This window comes from Eptatretus burgeri, chromosome 12 (assembly GCF_056783735.1).
Source record: "Eptatretus burgeri isolate ZD-2024b chromosome 12, Ebu_testis_v1, whole genome shotgun sequence".
NCBI classification, from domain to species: Eukaryota; Metazoa; Chordata; class Myxini; order Myxiniformes; family Myxinidae; genus Eptatretus; species Eptatretus burgeri.
In genome coordinates, this window is record NC_140972.1 from 25833632 (window position 1) to 25855544 (window position 21913).

Here is a 21913-nt window from a genome sequence, read left to right on the forward strand (position 1 = left end):
AATCAGAATAAATGTTGTTGTTCGTCTTTCGGCTGCTCCCGTTCGGGGTCGCCACAGCGGATCATCCGTTATGATCCGCATACTGATTTGGCACAGGTTTTTTACGCCGGATGCCCTTCCTGACGCAACCCTGGTCGCCTCTTACAACACAGGGATAAGGATTGGGTTTCGCCATGATTCCGGGCTGCCCTACACCCTCTCATAGCACGGCCCAGCGCAGGGCTCCCGTCCTCAAGCGATCCTCCAATCCAAGCCTCCGAGTAGCCGGATTACAGGCACACGCCACTACGCCCGGTGATAATCAGAATAAATATTGGTTGAAATTATTGGGGAAGTGTGTGTGTGTGTGCGTGTGTGTGTGTGTGTGTGTGTGTGTGTGTGTGTGTGTGTGTGTGTGTGTGTGTGTGTGTGTGTGTGTGTGTGTGTGTGTGTGTGTGTTTGTGTTGGGTGTTGGGTGTGTTGTGCGTATTGGTTCTCTCCATTTGTGGGTTTGAGGAGATGGAACAAAGTTATCCCAGGACTCAAAGTGTCTGCCTTAGCTTCGGTAAAGGCTCACAGTTCATGGGCCAAGCTGTTCAACTTTGTTGTTCTCGAGTTTTGTTCCGAGGGCTCTTTTCAGCATCGTCACCGAACCCCGGACTGCCTCCAATTGTAGTTCATTTGTGGTAATATTCCCAGAGATGGTTTTCAAAATCTTAGTGAGGTTCTTCTTTATTATCCCTGGTGTAATTTTGACACTCTTCAGCTTCCAAGATCTCTTGATCTCATATTTTTGAGGTCCTGGTACTTGGTCATTTTCTTGATTTTTGCATTATTTAAGCCAAAATTGCTCGGTACTGATATCTCAATCAGCAATGCTGTCTTTTCCTTTTTAGCTCGCCTGTTCGAAGAGCAGAGAGCTATAGCGATACCCCCGGCGTGAGCGTGGGCGTGAAAATGTAAAAGTTTTTGGTGCAAGTTATTTCCTTTCTAATGTTTTTATCTACCACACTATTTTTTAATGATTACAATATACAAATACATATATTGCTTTAAAATTATTTGGATCAGACTTCACTGCAATGCTTTATAAAAAATATTATTAGACTCGTCTTTTAAAAACGATAAATGTATTAACAGGCGAGCATTGGGTGGCTTTGACACCAACTCTCTGGTTATTCCTGAGAATGATGTCCGGTCGCAAGGCTTTGTTTTCTATGTTCACGTTCGATGGGATCATCAGGTCCTACGTGACCTTAATTTCAATGATTGCCCTTGGTTCGTGTTTCCATGAGTTTTCTGGAACTGGGATGTTGAAATTTTTGTTGATATGCCATTGAATCACTTTGCATGCTTTGTTGTGCCGTTGTGTGTCACGTTGTTCTGATAATAGTTTTTTGCATCCCAAAAGCAGGTGACTAGTAATTTCTGTTTCTGTTTTGCAGAACCTATACTTTTCTATCTGGCTCAGTCCCACCTTCTTTTAAAATTCATTGGTGTCGTGTCCTTGATCTTGGGCATTTATTATTATTTGTTCTCCATCCCAGCTGAGCTGACCTCTTCTAATTTTGGGGATCGATTTTGTATACTTGCATGCATTTTATCATCCACGAATGTGGGACATTGTCGAAAGCTTTCTTTTTGTCTATCCAGGTGGTGAACAATTTGGTTCTTTGCATTTTGCAATTTTCTATTCCGGCATTGTTGGGTGATGGTCAATTGTTCGTAACAACCTCTCTTACATCCCTTTTGTTCTGCCTCCAAACCTTGCCGTGTTCGGTGATGGTACATCATTTCTGGAATGATTCCTGTTAGAAGTTTTGTGGTGTTGGTGGGCATGTTATTGGCCGGTATTTGTGAGGACGTTGGTTTCTCAGATTTTGGGATGAGAAATCTCAGATTCCTTCCACGAGCAACTCTTCCACTACCTTTTCCTCTTGGATCAGTTCATTGAATACGATACTTATGTGTGTCTGTGTCTGTGTCATTGGGTTGGTTGGTATCTCCATAATTCGGGTTTCAGAAGGTGCAGCGAAGTGCTCCCAGGTAGCCACCTTCGGTTCAGTGAAAGATTTTGATTCATGGACTAAGTTTGTGTTCATCATATATGGACCGCTGGCTCATCTGAATCCCTGGCTCATTCATGCAGGGAACCTGGGTTCGAATCCCATATAACATTGTGTTCATCACTTGTTTACTGATGTCCTTGTAATTTATAAAAGCTACACTCTTGTCTACCAATGTCTTTGTACTGAATGTGAGATATACAAGCTCTTCTATGAGTCTTAGATCATATAAGCCCCAAAAAAACATAAAAGAGGGAAAACGTTTTTATTCTTTTGTTTTTTTGTGTGTGTGCGTACTTGTTTGGGCTGGCAGCATGGGCTCGAGTCTATACGTATGCATACTCCCCTCTGAGCTGTTGAGCCTGGGTTTAAATCTTGACCCAGCTATAAACTGCCATCTTGATATTTCGCAGGCAGGGCAATTCATCAATGTGTGTGCCATCCCTCAGATGGACGTTAAACATTGCATCCCATCTGCCGGCATGAATCGGTGGCATTAAATATTCCACCGTGTCCTTCGCGAAGAGCAGGCGAGCTATTGCCGACACCCTGGACAAATTCCTGTCCTGACTTCCTGTGTCGGAGTGGCGACCCGTTCAGGATTGCAACCGTAGCCATAAAACTGCTTTGGCAGCACCAACACTCTAGTGCATGACACATGATCTGATCTGCGCTTGTTGACACCTGCATCATTGAACCTAATGATAAATACATTGGATTGGCACTCCCAGAGTTTCTCGGTCCAAATGTATCTCAAGCATCAGTTTTTAGCCTTTGAAACCAAAGCTTTTTGAAACGGAGCTGATCTCAGGAGAATGGACGTGATCCATGGTGAGGTCATGCAGTGTTTACATTGGGGTATAATTTGTAATGCAGACTTGTATTTCTGGTTTAAAAAATAACTATTACATTCTCTGAACTTTTTAGAGATGTGAAGATATACAGGTAGTGGACAAAACAAAAAAAATGGAAACACCAATGTAAAGTCACTTGATAGGGTGTTGGGCCACCATGTGCGGCCAGTACGGCCTGTTTGTGCCATGGCAAAGAGTCCACAAGCGTCTGGAATTCTGCAGAAGGGATGCGGTCAATCAATTCACACCTATTTGTTGATGGAGGTGAAAAATGCTGTCTCAGGTGTCATTCCAGAATATCCAGTGCTTCATTGGGTTCATATCTGGTGACTGAGAAGACCACGACATATGGATAACATCGGTGTCGTGCTCATCAAAGCATTGGGTGACCGACCACAAGTGCTCTGTGGATGGGGGCATTGGGGGGAGGGGGGGTCTCCTCTTGAAGCCATGCTCGCCGTAATTGTAGGCAACCAGACCTGTGCAGCATTTTTATACTTGGCCCTAAGCATGCTGGGATGTTATTTGCTTCATTACCAAATGGGCCAAACCTGTTGCTTGGTGTCCCTCATTTACCCAGGTGTCTCCATTTTATTTATTTATTTGTCCACTCCCTGTCTGTCAACTGCTATCATTACACTGTGATAACTTTTGATAACCGCATCATTATTTTCCCAAGACTTTGGAAATTGACAGGATTGACTTTCAACAACAAACGAGCAACAACCACCACAAGAACAACTGCTTAGGAAGTGATGTTGCCAAATCACGCATGTATTGTTTCTGTAATTTTCACTCGGAACCATCTTCGCTGATCATCCGGCTGGTTGTTGGTAATCACTGAGCACAGTAAAATATCATCAGTGATATCTATCCTTCAAGCTTGATGTTGACTTAACGGTTAAGGTGGCTGTCTTAAGATCCTAGGGTCTTGAGTTTAAGCCCCTGTCGGCCATTGAAATAACACCAGGTGGGTTGACTCAGCCTGTCATCCTTCCAAAGTCGGCACAATGTGCACCAGCTCACTGGAAACAGGGGACACTATCAGCGGCATAGCCATGCTCCCAGCAATCATGCAACCAGCAGCCGTAGGCTGCATACGAAATGATGATCTCTCCTTTAAAACGAGTATGATGTCTGCCATGTTTAAATAAACTGATTCTGGCTGTATCCCACAATCCTTTGCTATTAGCACGTTGTCGTGGCATAATGAGGTCTGGGTGCCATTACCGATCAAAGTTGTCAGATTGTCAGTAAAAGCCCAGCCGACTCACTGATGACCCTTCATGAAGTGAGTAATATGGATGGTCTGGTCGACATGTGATGCCAGTCCAAACATTGGTCGACTCTTGATGTCCATGTGGGGGAGCTCGTGTTGGGTTTTAAAATGCCGTCTAAGAAAGGCAGTGCCACTTAAAACGCGAACTGAATGAAAAGTAAATAAATATAATTGAGAAGGAAGAAAAATTGCCCTTTTCATTTCACTATTTTTCAGAATTCCACTCTGAAATCACTATCTCGTATTCCTTTCCATTTTGTATTGAAGATCGATTAATGGTGGAATAAAGGACAGTACTGAAGGCTGCCGTCATTAACAGTGACATGCTGTTTATCACCGCGCTTGCTTCCAGCCATGCACTCACATCGGTGGCACTCATAAAATCCATGCTCTGAGCGAGCTTGCTAAAACTGTCAGATGTTATAAATCCATCACAGTAAACTGGCTCAACCTCGAGATGCCGACGTGCGATTGGCATATCTGTGTCTGGCACTCAAGTATGTGTGGTAACTAACCGATTTATTATTTATTTGTTTTTTTTGAAGGAGGAGGGTAAAGACTAAAGGGTGGGTGATTGGGGGGGGGGCTGAGTAGTGCCAACCTTTGGAGTAGATGGCAGCAAGTGTTATAATGGCTACAAAGGTTTCTCTTGTGTTCATGAAAAATTTAATTTTGAATTTTTTTTTTCTTTCAGTTTATCCATTTGATTATGGAATGCGGTTTTATGGGAGGCTGGCACATTTATTTGGCAAATCTGCGTAAACCGAGACTCAAATGTTTATGAACGGCATCTGCTGGCTCGGGCATTGTACCAGCACGCATTGGACTATTTTCAAAAGCAACTGAGATGTTACATCCTCGAGCAATTGCCAGTGGGGGTTGATTGAGGCATGCATCTTTTGGAAATATTTTTTCGAAACTAGCAATGCACTTGAGTAATTGCAACCACGATATCTGCAAACATGGAACTAATCTTGCCGTGAATCTGTGTGTCGTCGATCTGTGTCGCCGGATCGGTCAAAATTTCGTGTGCAGCCTGTGGCTGCTGGTTGCATCATTGCTGGGCATGTGACTCTGTTGCTGATGCAGTGCCCCCGGTTTTCAGTTTGCTAATGCTTATTTTGTCAACCTCGGAAGGATGACAGGCTGGGTCAACCCACTTAGTGTTATTTAACGGCGGAACAGGGGCTCCAACTCGAGATCCTAAGATCTTAAGGCAGCCACCTTAACCGTTTAGCCAACACCAGGCTTTTCAGACGGATGTAACAATGGTATGCCTGGTGTTGGCTTAATGGCGAGGGTGGTGGGCTTGGGATCCTTTGATCCTGATTTCAAATCCCGCTCAGCTGTTGAATTAATACCAGGTGGAGTTGACTCGGCCTGTCATCCTTCCGAGGTCAGCAAAATGAGTGCCAGCTTGCTGGTATCCTGTGTCGGAGTGGCGACCCATCCATGATTGTGCCCAATAGCCAAGGAGACTGCTTAGGTAGCACCAACGCTCTGCACAGAGTATGGTCCCGATGGACGGATGTAACAATGAATGAAATCAACAGAACGATGATCGAAGTGTGCGAACAGCCATGGGAAGCAAAGAGAAGCTGACGTTTCTGGCACTAACTAGCCCTTCATCAGAGCAAAAGTGATGCAGGTTTTGCTGTCTGAAACAAATTACGGTAGTACGTTTCTAATGACAAAACGATTCTAACGGTAGCAGAAGGCTTTCAAGTATGCAAATTCACCTCTGACCTGTCTCGGGTTCGAATCGACCCAGCTATAAACGGTCATCCTTGTGTTTTGCAGGTGCCGTCCCTTGGATGGACATGAAACTCGATGTCCTATCTGCTCGCGTTAGTTGGTGGTTGTTGAATATCCTAAGGTGTCTTTCCCGAAGTGTCGGTGAGTTATCACTATCACCCTGGCATATTCCTGCCCTAATGGACTGCTGGGAAAGAAAGTTGGCAAACCACCAAGCATAACCCCAACTCAAACCCTGAATAGTGCAACTCTCGCACTTCACCAGGATACAAACATCAAGCTGTTATTCCAGTCAGCGATTAACACAGCCATCACTTCTGAGCCACCATACAGGCAGGTGTGAGGATGACTAGATATTTCCATGTCGTCGTCACCACTTCCCTGTCATTGCAGGGCTTTAGCATTATGATGGAAGAGGTCAGCTGGGATACCGGCGTTATGACTTGATATAAGTGAGAAAGGAATGTGCTGATGCAGTCCATCTTTCGTTTCTTATCGCACACATGGTGCTGCATGTGCAGTCAACTACAATGTACATCCTGTGGACCTGGGCTCCGTATTGTTTCTGTCAAAGTTTACTTTGCTTCGGTGATTTCCAACCATGGCTGGGGAACTAACCTTTCTACAAGGTGGTGTAGATGGGTGATGACTCAGTTGAGTTTAATATATAGCTCGCTATTTTCTTTCCATAAGCTAGCGTGTCTAGACACCTCCCCCTCCTCCTCCTTCTCTCTTCCCCCACCGATTAGACAAAAACACATTGTGGTTTGGTGGTTGGAGGCACATTCAGGGTGACATCAACTTTATGCAGATCACTGAAAACGTTCACATGAGATGCACTCCTTGACTTGTATTGAACCTTCACTGTGTTTCACTGTTGATGTTGTACATTGGCAACGATGCCTTTTCACTCCCTCTGCACAACAAGCCGTCATTGATTATTTCTGAACAGTTTGAACGTGACTGTAAAGAGCACACTTCTCTGGCCTTGCTTATCGCACTTTTTTTTCAACTGATTTGTTTAGTTACCTCTTCTCAGCAACGGTTTTCAAGAAGCGACGTATGTATTGACACAGCGTGGTGCTGGTGCCTATCTTGATGTTGTTAGGCTACCATTTACTCCTCTATTTATAACAAGATCATTGGTAACATCTCTACTGGTCACTGTTTTAAAATAACGGAAAGAACCTGCCCTGATTTTCTTCCGATCATTTTTCCGAGTTTCAGCTTTCTGCCTCCACTGTTCCCACTTCTTAGACAGTACTTTTTCATGCATGTTCTTCAGAGTATTGTAAATATCTCGTACAACAGTTCTTGCTACAATTTTCCACCTGAAGTATCACTCACTAGCTAAATGTGTTTTGTGTTGTTTTTTTTTAATTCGTTGTTGATGTTTGGGAGCCATTAATGGACTTGCACTACCCCAATTTGCCTGGTGTTGGCTTTTAATGGTTAGGGTGGTGGGCTTTGAATCGGATCGTGAGTTAAAATCACACCACCATTGAATTAACACCAGGTGAGGTTGACTCTGCCTGGCATCCTTCCGAGGTCAGCAAAATGAGTGCCAGTATGCTGGTATCCTGTGTCGGAGTGGTGACCCGTCCAGGATTGTGCCCAATAGCCACTGAGACTGCTTAGGCATCACAAACGCACTGCACAGAGTATGGTCCCAATGGATGGATGGACTACCCCAATGAGCATAGCACATTTGCGTGTACTTGTATAGCCTTGTGTTGCTATGGCTCTTTCTCTTCGGTTTGGTGATAGTTTATACCCTGATTAGTTATCAGCATGTGACTTCTCTTTGGTGCAGTTCATTTTCATACGGTAATACCTAATTTGCACCTACAATAAGTGGTGAACCATGGGGTCTCCCCAGCTCCTCTGTCCACCCCGCTTCTGTTGCACATGGCTCCCACTCCAAAATGTTTGCACCTAACGGAGTGTCGTTTTCGGTGGAGTGAAGCAAGAGGCAGCCGAAGCTGATTTAATTTTGCAAGCAATCAGTATGCATTTGTTGTATAGGTTGAATGAACAACTTGCTTTGTAATTCTGGCTGGTCGAGCTAAAACATAGTGGCCTGCAAAAGTATTCACCCCCCCCCCCCCTTTTCACATTTTGATGCCACTAGATCAACAGCGAAAATCAGATGATTCTCATTCGCATAAGTATTCAAGCCCTTTCCCTAATAACCAGGAACCCTAAATTATTTGAGGAGCAAATTATTTGTTTGAAAGTTTACAAGATAAGTGGAATAGGTTTCACCTGGATGTAATTAGTTGTTTAACTTAAAGATTAATCCCCCCCCCCCCAATTATCAAATGATTTCAACATCGCTCATTATCCCTTTGAGTACGGTGAAATCATTCATTAAGAAGTAGAAGAGTGGAAGACGTATAGTACCACACAGACTCTACCCAAATCAAGTCGCCCATCCAGACTCAGCAGTCGGGGAAGCAGGAAACTGGTTCGGGATGTCACTGTAAATCCAACAATGACTGAAAGATCTGCAAGGCTCTATGTCTGAGATGGGGATCAGTGTTCATTATTCAACAATATCCCGTTCCCTTCACAAAGCTGGCCTTTATGGACAGGTGGCAAGAAAGAAGCCATGACTGAAAAATACGCATCTAAAAGCTCGTATGGAGTTTGCAAATTTTTTTTTTATAAAAAGCATCTTAATGACACTGCAGGCATGTGGAGAAAAGTTTTGTGGTCAGATGAGACAAAAATTGAACTTTTTGGGCTAAATTGTAAGTATTATGGTTGACGCAAGCCAAACACTGCACATCACCCAGTCAACATCATCCCTACTGTCAAGCATGGTGGTGGCAGCATCATTCTATGTGGCTGCTTTTCATCAGCAGGGACTGTCAAGCTTGTCCGGATAGAAAGAAGAATGGATGGTGCAAAGTAAAGGAGAAACTGGTGAAAACCTGCTTGAGTCAATCATGTTTCTTAAACTCGGTAGGAGATTCACTTTTCATGCACAAAGCTAAAGCCAAACTGGGGAGACTGAATGCAAAGAAAATAAATGTTATCGAGTGGCCCAGTCAAAGTCCTGACTTGAACCCAATGGAACATTTATGGCGAGACTTGAAGATTGCAGTCCATCGACGATCCCCATCAAACTTGGCAGAACTAGAGTAATTGTCACGTGAAGAATGGGAAAGGATTTCACCATCTCGCTGTGAAAACTTGGTAGATATCGACTCAAAAACACTCATAGCAGTCATTGCTGCAAAAGGTGCTTCCACCAGGTGCTTCATCCACAGCTTGATGGAGTACTGCTCTATCCTCTGGGCCGGTGCTCCTGCCCCTCATCTTGCTTGTCTTCACACTGTGGAAACCAAGGCTTTTAGGGTCATTGGTATCTTCCCACGATGAATCTGATTTTTTTGTGGTGGGGGGGGGGGGGTGTCTCTCGCTCTCTCTTACCGCAAGCAGGTCAGTGGTCTTTGTCTACTACTGACTCATCTCTGGTCTTACCCCCCCCCTCCTCTGTCTGTGCTCTGCCGCCCCCTAATATTTCCGCACAGTGCTCAAGGTCTGCCAGCGACCTCCTGGTGAAACTGCCAAACTCCAGTTAGTGCTCACCTTCACTCTTTCATTCCTCTTCTTTTTTCCACCTCCAGAACAAACTCCCGCACATTCTTCAATCCCATTGGTATAAGTTATCTATAACACAACGAAACGTTCTATGTCCGTTACTAATACGTTATGCATAAGACCAAGTCGCTATGAATACGTCCGAATCTTTAAAAACAACCATCAAAAATTCAACGTAAGCCAGCGTTTTACATACATTTTAATACGTTGCCATTGCTGGCTAAAACGTCAAGGTGTGACTGGGCCTTAATGGACTGCACACTAATTGATGCAACACCCTACCTCTGAAACATCAGGGCATTAGTTTATCGTCAGGCTGCGCGAAAAATAGTTATGAAATTTTCTTTGAAGGGCATGTGTCAAATAAAAACGTAGGTCACTTTTGAGTGTTTATCTTTGTTCCATTGCGAGTCACTTATCCATCGGAGTAATATTTGACAACATCACATTTAAGTCCGTATGCATGAAAACTTATGGTTGCTGGAAAACTGTGTCGTGTCTTCTGATGGAAACTGTCTTCTATGTCGGGCGGACATGACAGCAGTCCTGTATATGCAAGTGCTTGGGATCCTAGGGTCCTGATTTCAATACCGCTCTTTCTTTTGAATCAATACCAGGTAGGGTTGACTCAGCCTGTCATCCTTCTGAGGTCAGCAAAATGAGTACCAGCTTGCTAGGATGATTGAGCCATTCGAGTATCCTGCGTCTGAGTGGTGGTGACCCATCCAGGATTGTGCCCAATAGCCCAGGAGACTGCTTCGGCAGCACTGACGCTCTGTACAGAGTTTGGTCTGGATGGATGGATGTATGCGCAAGTGGCCACTGAATGCTGGAATGATTGAGCCAATCCCTATCACTTCTACTGGTAGCTGGATAAGTGACCCTCGTCTCAGTTCAAGAGAAATATTTCTTTCGGCTTCCTTGCTCATAAACAGGAAATGTAAATGATCTAAAATGCATAAAAACCCCTTGAGTCCTTTAGCATAATTGCTATCATTCATTTTGGTGTATAACTTGTGGTTTCTTGCTTCCAGGTCTGCACCCTGCTTAATGTGGAAGTACTTTTGTAAACATCAAAGCATTTGACTGGTGATCTTTGTCCTTCAGTTCCAGCTCTGCATTTGCAATTGTGCCAAAACGCACAGTTTAACTCTTTGAGTTCGGTTTAATTTGATAGCGTAAGCCAATTTGGCAAACTCTTAAGCTTCGTAATGCCCAGGTGACATTGATGTACGAAGCAAAGCAGCCTCTAAATAGGCCTTGGTGGTTTTATGTTATGAAGATTGCTGTTTCTCCTCTTGGAGAGAGTCACAATTAGAGCAACACTTTTTTATGTTTCTTTTTTTATTGAGTATGCCTTCTTGCCTTGCAATGGGTTGAGGATTTTAATGGGCATTTACTCTTGTTATGCCAACGTAATAGCAGTTCCTCCTTTTTTGTTTAATGTGGTCGCGTTGTGGTTTTATATGTCAGTAACTTTTCCTGGCAATGAAAATACAAAGTGTGACAAGCTCCTTTGCCGCACCAACCATCTGCATTTTCCTTTAATCTTTGTCTGTCCCCTTATCATTTTATTACTGCCGTCAATTTTGAGCCCATTGATTGATGTTCCACCAAGCATCGCTCAGCAGTGTACATTAGCAACTTATGACTGCAGATTAACCAACTCGTGGATTGGTCAAAATATCATGTATTTTTGAGGCTTCAGCTTGCGAAATTGCAGGGAGTTTTCTGGTTTCAATTTATGTTACTTTTTATCCCTGTCTTTTAATTATTTATTTATTTTAACACCAGAGCCACTTTATCATGGTATGTGTGGTATGGCCTTTGTCTTTTGCTTTTCTCCCTTAACCGAGATGACTTGTCATAAACCAAAGAAAATGCAATGATGCTGGCTCCTGCTGTGGCGAATTCTGGAGATGCCCATTAATGCCAAGGTTCAGTTGCTTTCCTGTTGCACGCTGTTCACACTCCCACCGAGCAAATCCGCTCCCTCCCCCTCCCCACCCCCCAATCGATCTCTTAGCAGGCTGTCATTATAGCACACGACCGCTTGGATGCGGCTTTGCCCGAACCATGGGGGCCAAAAGGCTCAACGCTGTTGCCGAGTTTATGGAGTCTCTCTTGCTGTTTGATCCTTCACTTGCATTGTCATTCACCGCACGGCTGTTTCATGAAGCGAGACTATTCTATGCGGAACTATAAAGGCACAGTTGGGTTGATTGCTAACATGTGCAGTATTATTGTGGAACCTGTTTATGGGTCATGTTTAGGTCTCTTTCATTGATTTATTTAGTAGTCTTTGGTTGTTTTTCCTCTTCCTTCTTTTATAGGCTGAAAATGAGCAAAGGAGAAACCGTCTGATGTGTGATATGGCTCAGCTCCGGTTACAGGTAAGTGCCTTTTGGGATTTTTTTGTGTTTATTTTTAATGAACGAGTCGAGTCTGCTGTAAAAACATCAAATGGTCGTATTCTTCAAGTACCACTGAATTTTTCCGATGATGGTGTTTGTTGAAATTACAAATTCATTTTACTTTTCATTTTTCAAAAAACAATGATGGCAGATTATACTTGAACACTTAGTTACCTCTGTCACTTCAGGTGAATGGAGGTTATGCTTTCACCCCTGTTTGTCAGGTTAATGCGAAATCGAAGAATCTGTATATCGGTTGTTATCTGCACCCGGCATGGTCCTTTCGGGGGTGTGTTGGGGTCGGCGACAGGTATTCTGTTGGCAACCTCAGTGTTAGAGTCAAGGGTTGAAAGAACTTTCTCCACATTATCAGATGCAAAAAACACAGTCCAGGAGCAGTTGGGTACGACATGGAAGGATGGGTAGCGAGAGTGAGGGGTTTGGGACCCAAGACTTGGGAGCAAACACAGAATTGAGGCATTCTGCCTTCTCACGAGCTAAGTCGGCTGTTGTGCTATTTGAAGTGACGAAAGGAATGGAAGGGGGCGATACATCAGAGACAGACTTAACAAGGCACCACCAGGTTTTCGAGGAGGGGAGACAAGTTTGAAAGTTTAATCTTGAGGTTGGACAGATGTTGTTTTCTGGCTCTCTTGAGAGTGAATACACTTTTTGTGGACTTTTTGGAATATGCTGGAATTGCCTTCAGTCAGATTTGCTTTCCAGTAGGAGAAGGCAGGTTGTTTCTGAGCAACTGCCTCACCACATGATTCAGTGTATCATCGGCGTGAAGAAGGGTAGGATAAGTGAAGACGATCCGAGATGAATCTCTGCATGAGAGGGGGCATGTTTCTTTCTATACAGAAGAATTCCCAGGCAGAGTTAACATGGCATGCAAGACAATTCTTTGCCACAAAATATGTTTCACCTCTGTTTTTCCTTCCATTGGGTCTGCATCCCATGTTGAGCTTCTTTTTTTTATTTCGGGCAGAGGCCCTGAGAATCTGTCATCTTTCAGCAGAAGATGTGACACATGGTTTGAGGTGCTTTCTTCCTGAAGACAGTTTGGCAGCCATGGTCTTTGACCATTTCTTTTCAGTTTTTGCACCCCTCACCTACCCCTGCTGCCATTTCTCAATCTTTTATCCCAAAGGGTCACATTTATTTACCAGCTCCGTTCAGGCTGATCTTCTGTCTGAACCATCATCTCACCTTACTCCCTTTAAAAAAAAAAATTCTCACTTTTATGAGATGTGCAACAGTCTTCCCATTCCAACTCCAAGAGACCTTCCATGTTCCCACTCTTTCCTCAGGTCTTTTGAGATGATTGCTCTCACTCCCAACCATGCTGGGCCCTGATAGCAAAAGTATTCATCCCCTTCCAATAATGCCACATTTAGATGAATGATGTAGAAACAAGTTTTCCAAATTAACTTTTTTATTCATAACTGAAGAGATCAAACTAAATACTGTTATAGTTGAAGGTCACATGTCAGGAATACCTGTAAAAAACGTACAAATCAAAATTCACTGGTTGTAAAAGTATTCATCCCCTTGGGTCAGTACTTGGTGGAAGAACCTTTTACAGCAATGACTGTAATGAGTTTTTTTTGGGGGTAGGTCTCTACCAGGTTTTCACAATGACATGATGAAATCTTTGCTCATTCTTAAAATGAAAATTTCTCTAGTTCTGCCAAGTTTGATGGGGATCATCGATGGACTGTAATCTTCGAGTCTCACCAAAACTTGTCAATTGCGTTCAGGTCAAGACTTTGACTGGGCCACTCAAGAACATTAATTTTTTTCTTATTCAGCCACTCCAGTGTGGCTTTTAGCTTTGTGCTTCCGATCATTGTTCTGCTGAAATGTGAATCTCCGACCCAGTTTCAGATTCTTGGCTGACTCGAGCAGGTTTTCATCAAGGAATCTCCTGTAATTTACACTGTACATTGTCCCTTCTATCTTGACAAGCTTGCCAGTCCATGCTGATAAAATCAGCCCCATAACATGCTTGACTGTCAGGTTGACTGGGTGATGTGCAGTGTTTGACTTGTACCAGATGTAACGCTTTGAATTTAGACGAAAATGTTCAATTTTCATCTCGTCTGACCACAAAACTTTTCTCCACATTCCTGCAGTGTCATTGAGATGCTTTTTCACAAACTCCAAACGAGCTTTTAGATGCATCTTTTTCAAGAATGGCTTCTTTCTTGTCACCTGTCCATGGAGGCCAACTTTGTGAAGGGAACGGGATATTGTTGATTGAGGAACACTGGCCCCCATCTCGGACATAGAGCCTTTCAGATCTTTCAGTCATTGTTCGATTTACAATGACATCCCGAACCAGTTTCCTGCTTGCCCGGCTGCTGAGTTTGGATGGACAACCTGATCTTGGTAGTCTGGGTGGTATGACACATCTTCCACTTCTTAATGATGGATTTCACCGTACTCAAAGGGATAATGAGTGACTTTGAAATCTTCTGATAACCTTCTTCTGAATGGTGCTTCGCCACAACTTTATGTCTGACTTCTTTGGAAAGCTCCTTGGTCTTCATGTTTGCCTTATTGGTTGATCAAGTGAGTTGCACCTTAAAACTCCTTAGATAAGTAGGAGAGTTTAATTTTTAAATTATACCACTGGTTACATACAGGTTCAATGTATTACACTTATTTTGTAACCTTTCAAACAAATATTTTGCTCCTGAAGTGATTTAGGGTTAATTTGGGAAAGGGTTTGAATACTTGTGCGAATGAGAATCATCTGATTTTTGCTGTGAATCAAATTTATTCACATTCTATCTGCATTTTAAAAAGTTTTTTTCACTTTGGATTAGTTTGTGAAGACTATACATGAAGTTTGATTTGAAAGCATCATGAAATCAGCTCAGGTGGCATCGAAATGTGAAATCTTTGCAGGAGGGTGAATACTTTTGCAGGCCTCTGTAATTCCTACGGCTCTCATCTTTGATGCACTGCCTAACCTTGTCGCTATTCTACATCTGTTTGTATCCCGTTACCTCTTTTTCAGTGTACAATTCGTCTCCACTTTGTTGTTTCGATTCGTGAGTCTTCCTATTTTTAAAGAATATTTTTTGTTCTCAATAGGAATATACAATAACAGGAAGAGATGATTGATGAAGAGTCGGAATTTTATTGTTTTCCATTTTGATCAGAAAACATACATGATGTTAGAGCAAGCATTTGATACAAACGTATTTCTTTAAATCAGCTTGTACTGTATATAAAATTAGTAAAAAGTTGTACAATACTCCATGCTGCCCAAGGCATGCATGCTTCAAATAAAACGGTTATAGTTAAGTGTTGCCACATATATTTTGCAAGTTCAATGAAAATGTTTGTTTTATAGCAATGCACACTTCTTTTGTCTGATCTAAAATTTTAACTCATGATGGATGTGTAATGTTCCACGTTCTGCTTGTGCAGGCTGAAGTGTGCCAGCTTGAGGGGAGTTTGCAGCAGCCAAGAGCCCAAGCAGTACTTTCGCCATACCTTATGGCGGACCCAGAGGCCCTGAGCATGGAACTGTCGGCAGTACGGCAGCTGGCTTGCAGTGGAAGATTCATCTTGCTTGTCCCACGTACCGGTAAGGGCAGCAGCAGACCACCCAACAAGTGGCATCGTGTTTGCAGACCGAGTAAGGCAACACCGCGGAATTTAGCAAACGGTATTATTTTACCCTTACTTTGGAAGGCAACACATTTTCAACTCGCCATGTGCTGTCAACATCTTTTGAAGCTTGTTAAACTTCTCCTTTAAATGCCTACCGACGCCCTAATGTCATATTACCTCAAATACAAATGTTTTAACTTGAGGAACTGAAGAAAACTCATTTTATCTGCTAACAAAAGCCTTGCGTGTAGCAAGTGGATCAATCTAAATAGTGGTCAAATGGTTTCAGTGCTCGCAACCATAAAAATACATCTTATCTGCAGTGTAATTTCCACATGTCCATTTGATGTGCTGCATTTTATATATTAATCACTGATTCAGAAAGAACATTCCTTTGATTTGTTTCCACTGATTATGGTTCAATTCTTCAAGACTCCTATTCCCCGAGTTGATATGTGTTGAAAATTGATTGTCAATTTGTCACCAGCTGTTCAAAGTGAGCTGTTTGTTTGGGGGTTATTATGCCCCCCCACACATTACCCCCCCCACCCCCTTTGGTAGCATTGAATTGCAATTGCTCTGCTGCCGCACATGCTTTATGGCATTTTCATTTCTGATGATAAGCTCTGGTGCACACTCTAGAGTCTCGATGCTACTGGTTTGGTGTAAGCGTTACCCTGATATTAGTTCTTGGCAGTTTTTAATTGTCAGCCTAGCCTTCAAAACTGTGATCAAGCTAAGCTTGTACAACTGCTGCCACCATCAGAAATGTCCTCAGCCTGTGTTTTGGTACTTCATTCTGTGTCATCTCTAATCATGGTCCTTATGAAAATATGAACTGCTCTTCTTTTTTTGCCTGTTGTTTGGGGCAAAGGTATTTGCAGTTCCTATATGTTAACTTTAGATCTCCCCATGTCAGAAAGTTGATTTTCAGTTCTGGTTGTGTCAAACAAGCCGGCTGTATATTTGAGCCCAATTTCTTTTCTTAATTTATGTTTTTTTTTTCCAAAAGAATATTGCCTTTATTAAGCTTTTTATTCTCGTGGTTTGTTCTCGGTTGAAAAACTCCCTTTTTCATGTCTTTGAACATTAGCTCGTACCCCTTACCCACTTCGTAGATTATTTTGCACCAGCAGAGGACCCACCCGACATGTGATCTTGTTCCATCCATGCAACACGTTCTTCTGACGCATGCCTTTATTTGGGCGATGTACTGTTTTGACAACTCACAGCTCTATAGGAAAAAAAATAACCCAGGTAACATGCATGAAGCAAAAACGTACCTACTGCTTATAATTCAAAACACCTCACTGCACTGGAAAATGTGGGGACAGGAATATTGTACTACTGTAAATGGTGAAGACTTGTAATACCCTCCCCAACCTGGAGGTGGTGCTACGTGATGCACATTTATATGGAGAATTAGCATCACCCCAAAGACCATCGGCAAAGATAAAAAAAATACCCTTATACAATTAATTGAGGCCATGCTGATCCGATGTAACAAGTCTGGATGGAATCAGCCCAGAACTGCAGGAGGAGTAGTGCGCCAAACAAACAAACAAACAAACAAACACTGGTCCATGAATTATAGCAAGTATTCCAAATCTTGTTCTGCTTCTGTCAATTGATCAGGAAGTCACTAGGCTTCCTATGTAGAGATGGCACAGACACCCCATTAGTTTAAGATAACACAAATCCTCAAAAAAAAAATCCACCAGGATAAAACAAATCAACCTATAAATTGCCTGTTGTTGAAGTAGTTTCCTAAAGTACCTCTTGTCTTTGGAGGATTTTACATCCAGTAATCTCTACTGTAGAAGCAGCTGTGTGTGTCCATGCATGCGTCCATTCATGCGAGTTCCACCCATTGGTTGTGTGGCTTGCCTGACTCCACCCATAATGTATGTACTTCCGCCGCCATATTTCTAGACTCCGTATATATGTATCTTTGTATGTATATGTTTGTATATGTATGTATATGTATATATATTTATATATATATATATATATATATATATACATATATATATATATATATATATATATATATATATATATATATATATATATATATATATATATATATATATATATATATATATATATATATATATATATATATATATATATATATATATATATATATATATATATATATATATATATATATATATATATATATATATATATATATATATATATATATATATATATATATATATATATATATATATATATATATATATATATATATATATATATATATATATATATATATATATATATATATATATATATATATATATATATATATATATATATATATATATATATATATATATATATATATATATATATATATATATATATATATATATATATATATATATATATATATATATATATATATATATATATATATATATATATATATATATATATATATATATATATATATATATATATATATATATATATATATATATATATATATATATATATATATATATATATATATATATATATATATATATATATATATATATATATATATATATATATATATATATATATATATATATATATATATATATATATATATATATATATATATATATATATATATATGTATAGACACATATATATATATATATATATATATATATATACACATATATATATATATATACATATATACAGTTTATATACAGTAGACTAGGCGTAAGTCGGCAGTGTGTAACTCGTCACTTTGCCTAAGTCGGCAGCGTCAAAAAGTCCCGAATTTATCTCATGTTAAATCCCTTTGAATAAAGGGTCATCCCTCTGTAAGTCGTCGTCACTTCGTCTAAGTCGTCAGATGTTGTCTGTTCCCGCGTAATGGAAACTCAAATAAATTACCACTCCGAACTCGTCACACGGAACTGCTGCCTCGTGAGAAGCCCGATTTCATGGAATCGTGATGCTCGCTCATTGGTTTACACCATCAGTGATAGGCTATTTATAACTGTGTACACACGTTGATCGCACTGCAGGCAGGACAATGGCGACTAAGTGTAAGCTTACAACTAAAACCTACCAAGAAAAATACGACATTATCCAGTTTTGCGAGGCAACCCACTGATGAAGAAAACAGCCATAGCTGAGAAGTTGGACATCGAACGGCAGACATTGAACTATATCTTGAAGAATAAGGGCAAGATATTTGGACAAGTGGAGAAGATCATGAGGCCGGTGGTAAGTGTGAAACGCGTGAAATGTGTGTCCTTTGAAGATGTCGATGACGCGCTCATTATCTGGTTTCGGCAAATGTCGGCTCAGCCAAATATTCGGTTGGACGTTGCTGCTGAAGGCACGTCAATTCGCTGCGGACCTCGGGCATGATGATGCCGAGACCTTGCCGATGCACTGGATAGACAGATTCAAAGTGAGGTGGGGAATCGGCAAGGTCAAGAGGTGCGGCGAATCAGGCAGCGTGGATTCGCCGATACTGTCTGGATGTGATGCGCCGATACTGTCTTTTGGTGAAGGATTGCCCAGACAACATCATGGAATACAATGACCAGTTTGAGTCCTTTCTCATGCACCAGATGTCCAAGAGTTTGAGGCAGTCAAACATTACGGATTACTTCGCGAAGGAGTAAAGGATCAATCGAGCTTCGTGTTGAAGTCCGATCATGGTTTTATATTGGCTTGTTTTGTACATTACCGCACTCACTCACACATAGGCATTGAGTGGTAATCATCACCACGATGACTGTGTGTCATGTAATTTGTCACCATACCATCACTGATGGTATATGAGTTGTCTTACAGTTGTTCATTATCTTTACTTTTGATAAACTGATTCATGAATTCCATCTTTGCTTGATCACTTTCCAACTCACCAATGAACCCCCACCTATGCCCCGAGGATTGTGTTTTCCTTTTGGTACAATAGCCGGCTCTCACACATAGGTGTCCAGGCCACGCGCGACTTCATCCTTCACCCCACAGTCATCATGAATGTTCGCATATGCGTAAGTCGTCACATTTCTGAGTCGTCACTTTTTTCTCGGTCCTGATGATGACGACTTACTCCTAGTCTACTGTATATATATATATATATATATATATATATATATATATATATATATATATATATATATATATATATATATATATATATATATTATACCGTGGTGTCCCCAGAATCCGAACGCCCCATTGTTTGAACAAATTGGAATTCGAACAATTTTTTCGCGAAAATTTTGCCATAAAAACCGAACACATTTTCAAAAACCAAACACAACGTGGCGTTCATGTTTGTTCATGGGCGTCTCCCCTGCCTGTTCGACCCGCATCTTCGTGCTTTGTTCATTCAGTTCGTCGGTGGAAGTACTCGTGAAAGCATCTCTCGTGTGTCGATCGCTACTTTACCTCGTGTTTTCACCTTGATTTGTGCATTTTTTTTTCAATTATCACACTTGTGCATTCACCATGGCACTCAAGAAGAGCAGTGAAGCAAATAGGAATAAGAGGAAGTCCGTGAGAACGACAATTCAGTTGAAGAAAGAAATTATCGCTTCGCATGAGAGCGATACACGTGTGTCTGATCTCGCTGCCATGTTCGAGCTGCCGAAATCGACCGTGTGTAGGATTCTGAAAAATAAAGAAGCGATAAAAGCGTGAAAACCCGTCGTGAAGCGAACTCATTCAATGAACCCTCTGACGAATCGCCTTTAACGAACTCAATGTTTTTTTTCGCGAACATGGTAGTGACGTCATGCTGCGTCACCCAATCGCTTCACCTCTTTATTCTCTCCCTTGGAACCGTGCGGTGAAAACGGCACATTTGTGTCTCCACAGAGTGTACTGGGATATAAAACACCATTTGGTGCTTCATGGTTAATTACATACCTCCACCAGGCTGAACAGTTTACGTTTTGGATTCCAATGGCCACTGATAGGCCGGAGCTGCATCCAGACTGATGGAAGAAGCGACAACGCTCCTGCTCATCCCCCAGGCTTGGAAAAAGATTCATGACCCAGAAAAGGTCATTTACTCATCTTATTTTACCTTAAACATCGGTAATTTCAGTTGAAAGTGTCTTGAAAGTGGGTTTTCTTGCGGTCCAGGAACGGATTAATTCACTTTCCATTATTTATTATTGGGAAAATAGTTTTGGAATCTGAACTTTTTGGAATCCGAACAGCCTCTTGGAACGAATTAAATTCGGATTCTGGGGGCACCACTGTATATACGAGGTGTGTTCAAAAAGTATCCAACCTTAATATTTCGTGCGTAAACAAATGAAGCTAGGGAGGCGTGGTTTGGTGCACGTATGTAGGTGATCCTAATCCGTATGCGTGAATATTTTCCCACCTACAGAAGCTGTCAGTTGCCGACAGACCGCCGATGAGTGAGGAAGTATAAGTGAGCGCCGTCGGATTTTCATTTTTGACAAAATGACGGATCACTGTGGTCTCATCGCCAGTGATCACTGTGTTGAAGAAGTTGGGATCGTTGTTCACAGTCTCCAGCATGTCCTGTGCGATCTCCAAACGGAGTTGCTTCTGCTCGATCGTTAGCAGCTTTGGCACGAACTTTGCTGGGATTCTCCTTAAGCCCAAATCCTCAGTCACAATGGAATGAACGGATCCAATGCTGACGCCCGCCTCGTCTGCAAGTTCTCTGATCGTGATTCGACGATCCTGCATCAGCAGGGTCCTCACTTGGTCAATGAAGATCTCATTACGGGATGTTGAGGGCCTACCAGAACATGTTTCACTTTCCACTGATGTGCGACCATCTTTGAAGTGGTTGTACCACTCTTTTATCTGTGTGGTGCCCATTGCTTCGTTCCCGAAGGCCTGTTGAATCTTGCGGATCGTTTCCACTTGGGAATCACCAAGCTTTACACAAAATTTGATGCAGTAGCGTTGTTCAAGTTTTTCTGTCATTTTGTCAAGATCGAAAATCCGACGGCGCTCAGTTACACTTCCTCACTCATCCGCGCTCTGTCGGCGACTGACAGCTTCTGCAGGCAGGAAAATATTCACGCATACGAATTAGGATTACCTACATATGTGCATCAAACCACGCCTCCCTAGCTTCATTTGTTTACGCACAAAAAATTAAGGTTGGATACTTTTTGAACACACCTCGTATATATGTATATCTGAGGTTTCATGGGCCTCTTTTGTAAGGCTCACGCTTTCTGACTCTCTCACGGCTTTATCTTAGCTCAAATTTGATTTTCATTTTTCATCATTGTTCGATGGATTAACACTCGGTTGATAAAAAAACGGGAAGAAAAATTGTATGGATATTGATGCTTCAAAAGG

The 21913-nt window shown here is 41.6% G+C and overlaps 1 protein-coding gene and 1 pseudogene across 3 annotated transcripts in view; one reads left to right on the top strand and one right to left on the bottom strand.

Annotated features, from left to right (window-relative positions):
* Positions 1–21913, top strand: part of SMG5 (SMG5 nonsense mediated mRNA decay factor) — a 327200-nt gene that overhangs the window by 144336 nt on the left and 160951 nt on the right. For all 3 annotated transcript variants that reach the window (XM_085849869.1, XM_085849872.1, XM_085849871.1), the window contains exons 18-19: positions 11876–11935; positions 15401–15560. In XM_085849869.1, the coding sequence (XP_085705995.1) occupies positions 11876–11935; positions 15401–15560 (220 nt within the window). The remainder of the gene's footprint in view (positions 1–11875; positions 11936–15400; positions 15561–21913) is intronic.
* On the bottom strand, positions 156–296 carry LOC147015282 (signal recognition particle RNA; annotated as a pseudogene).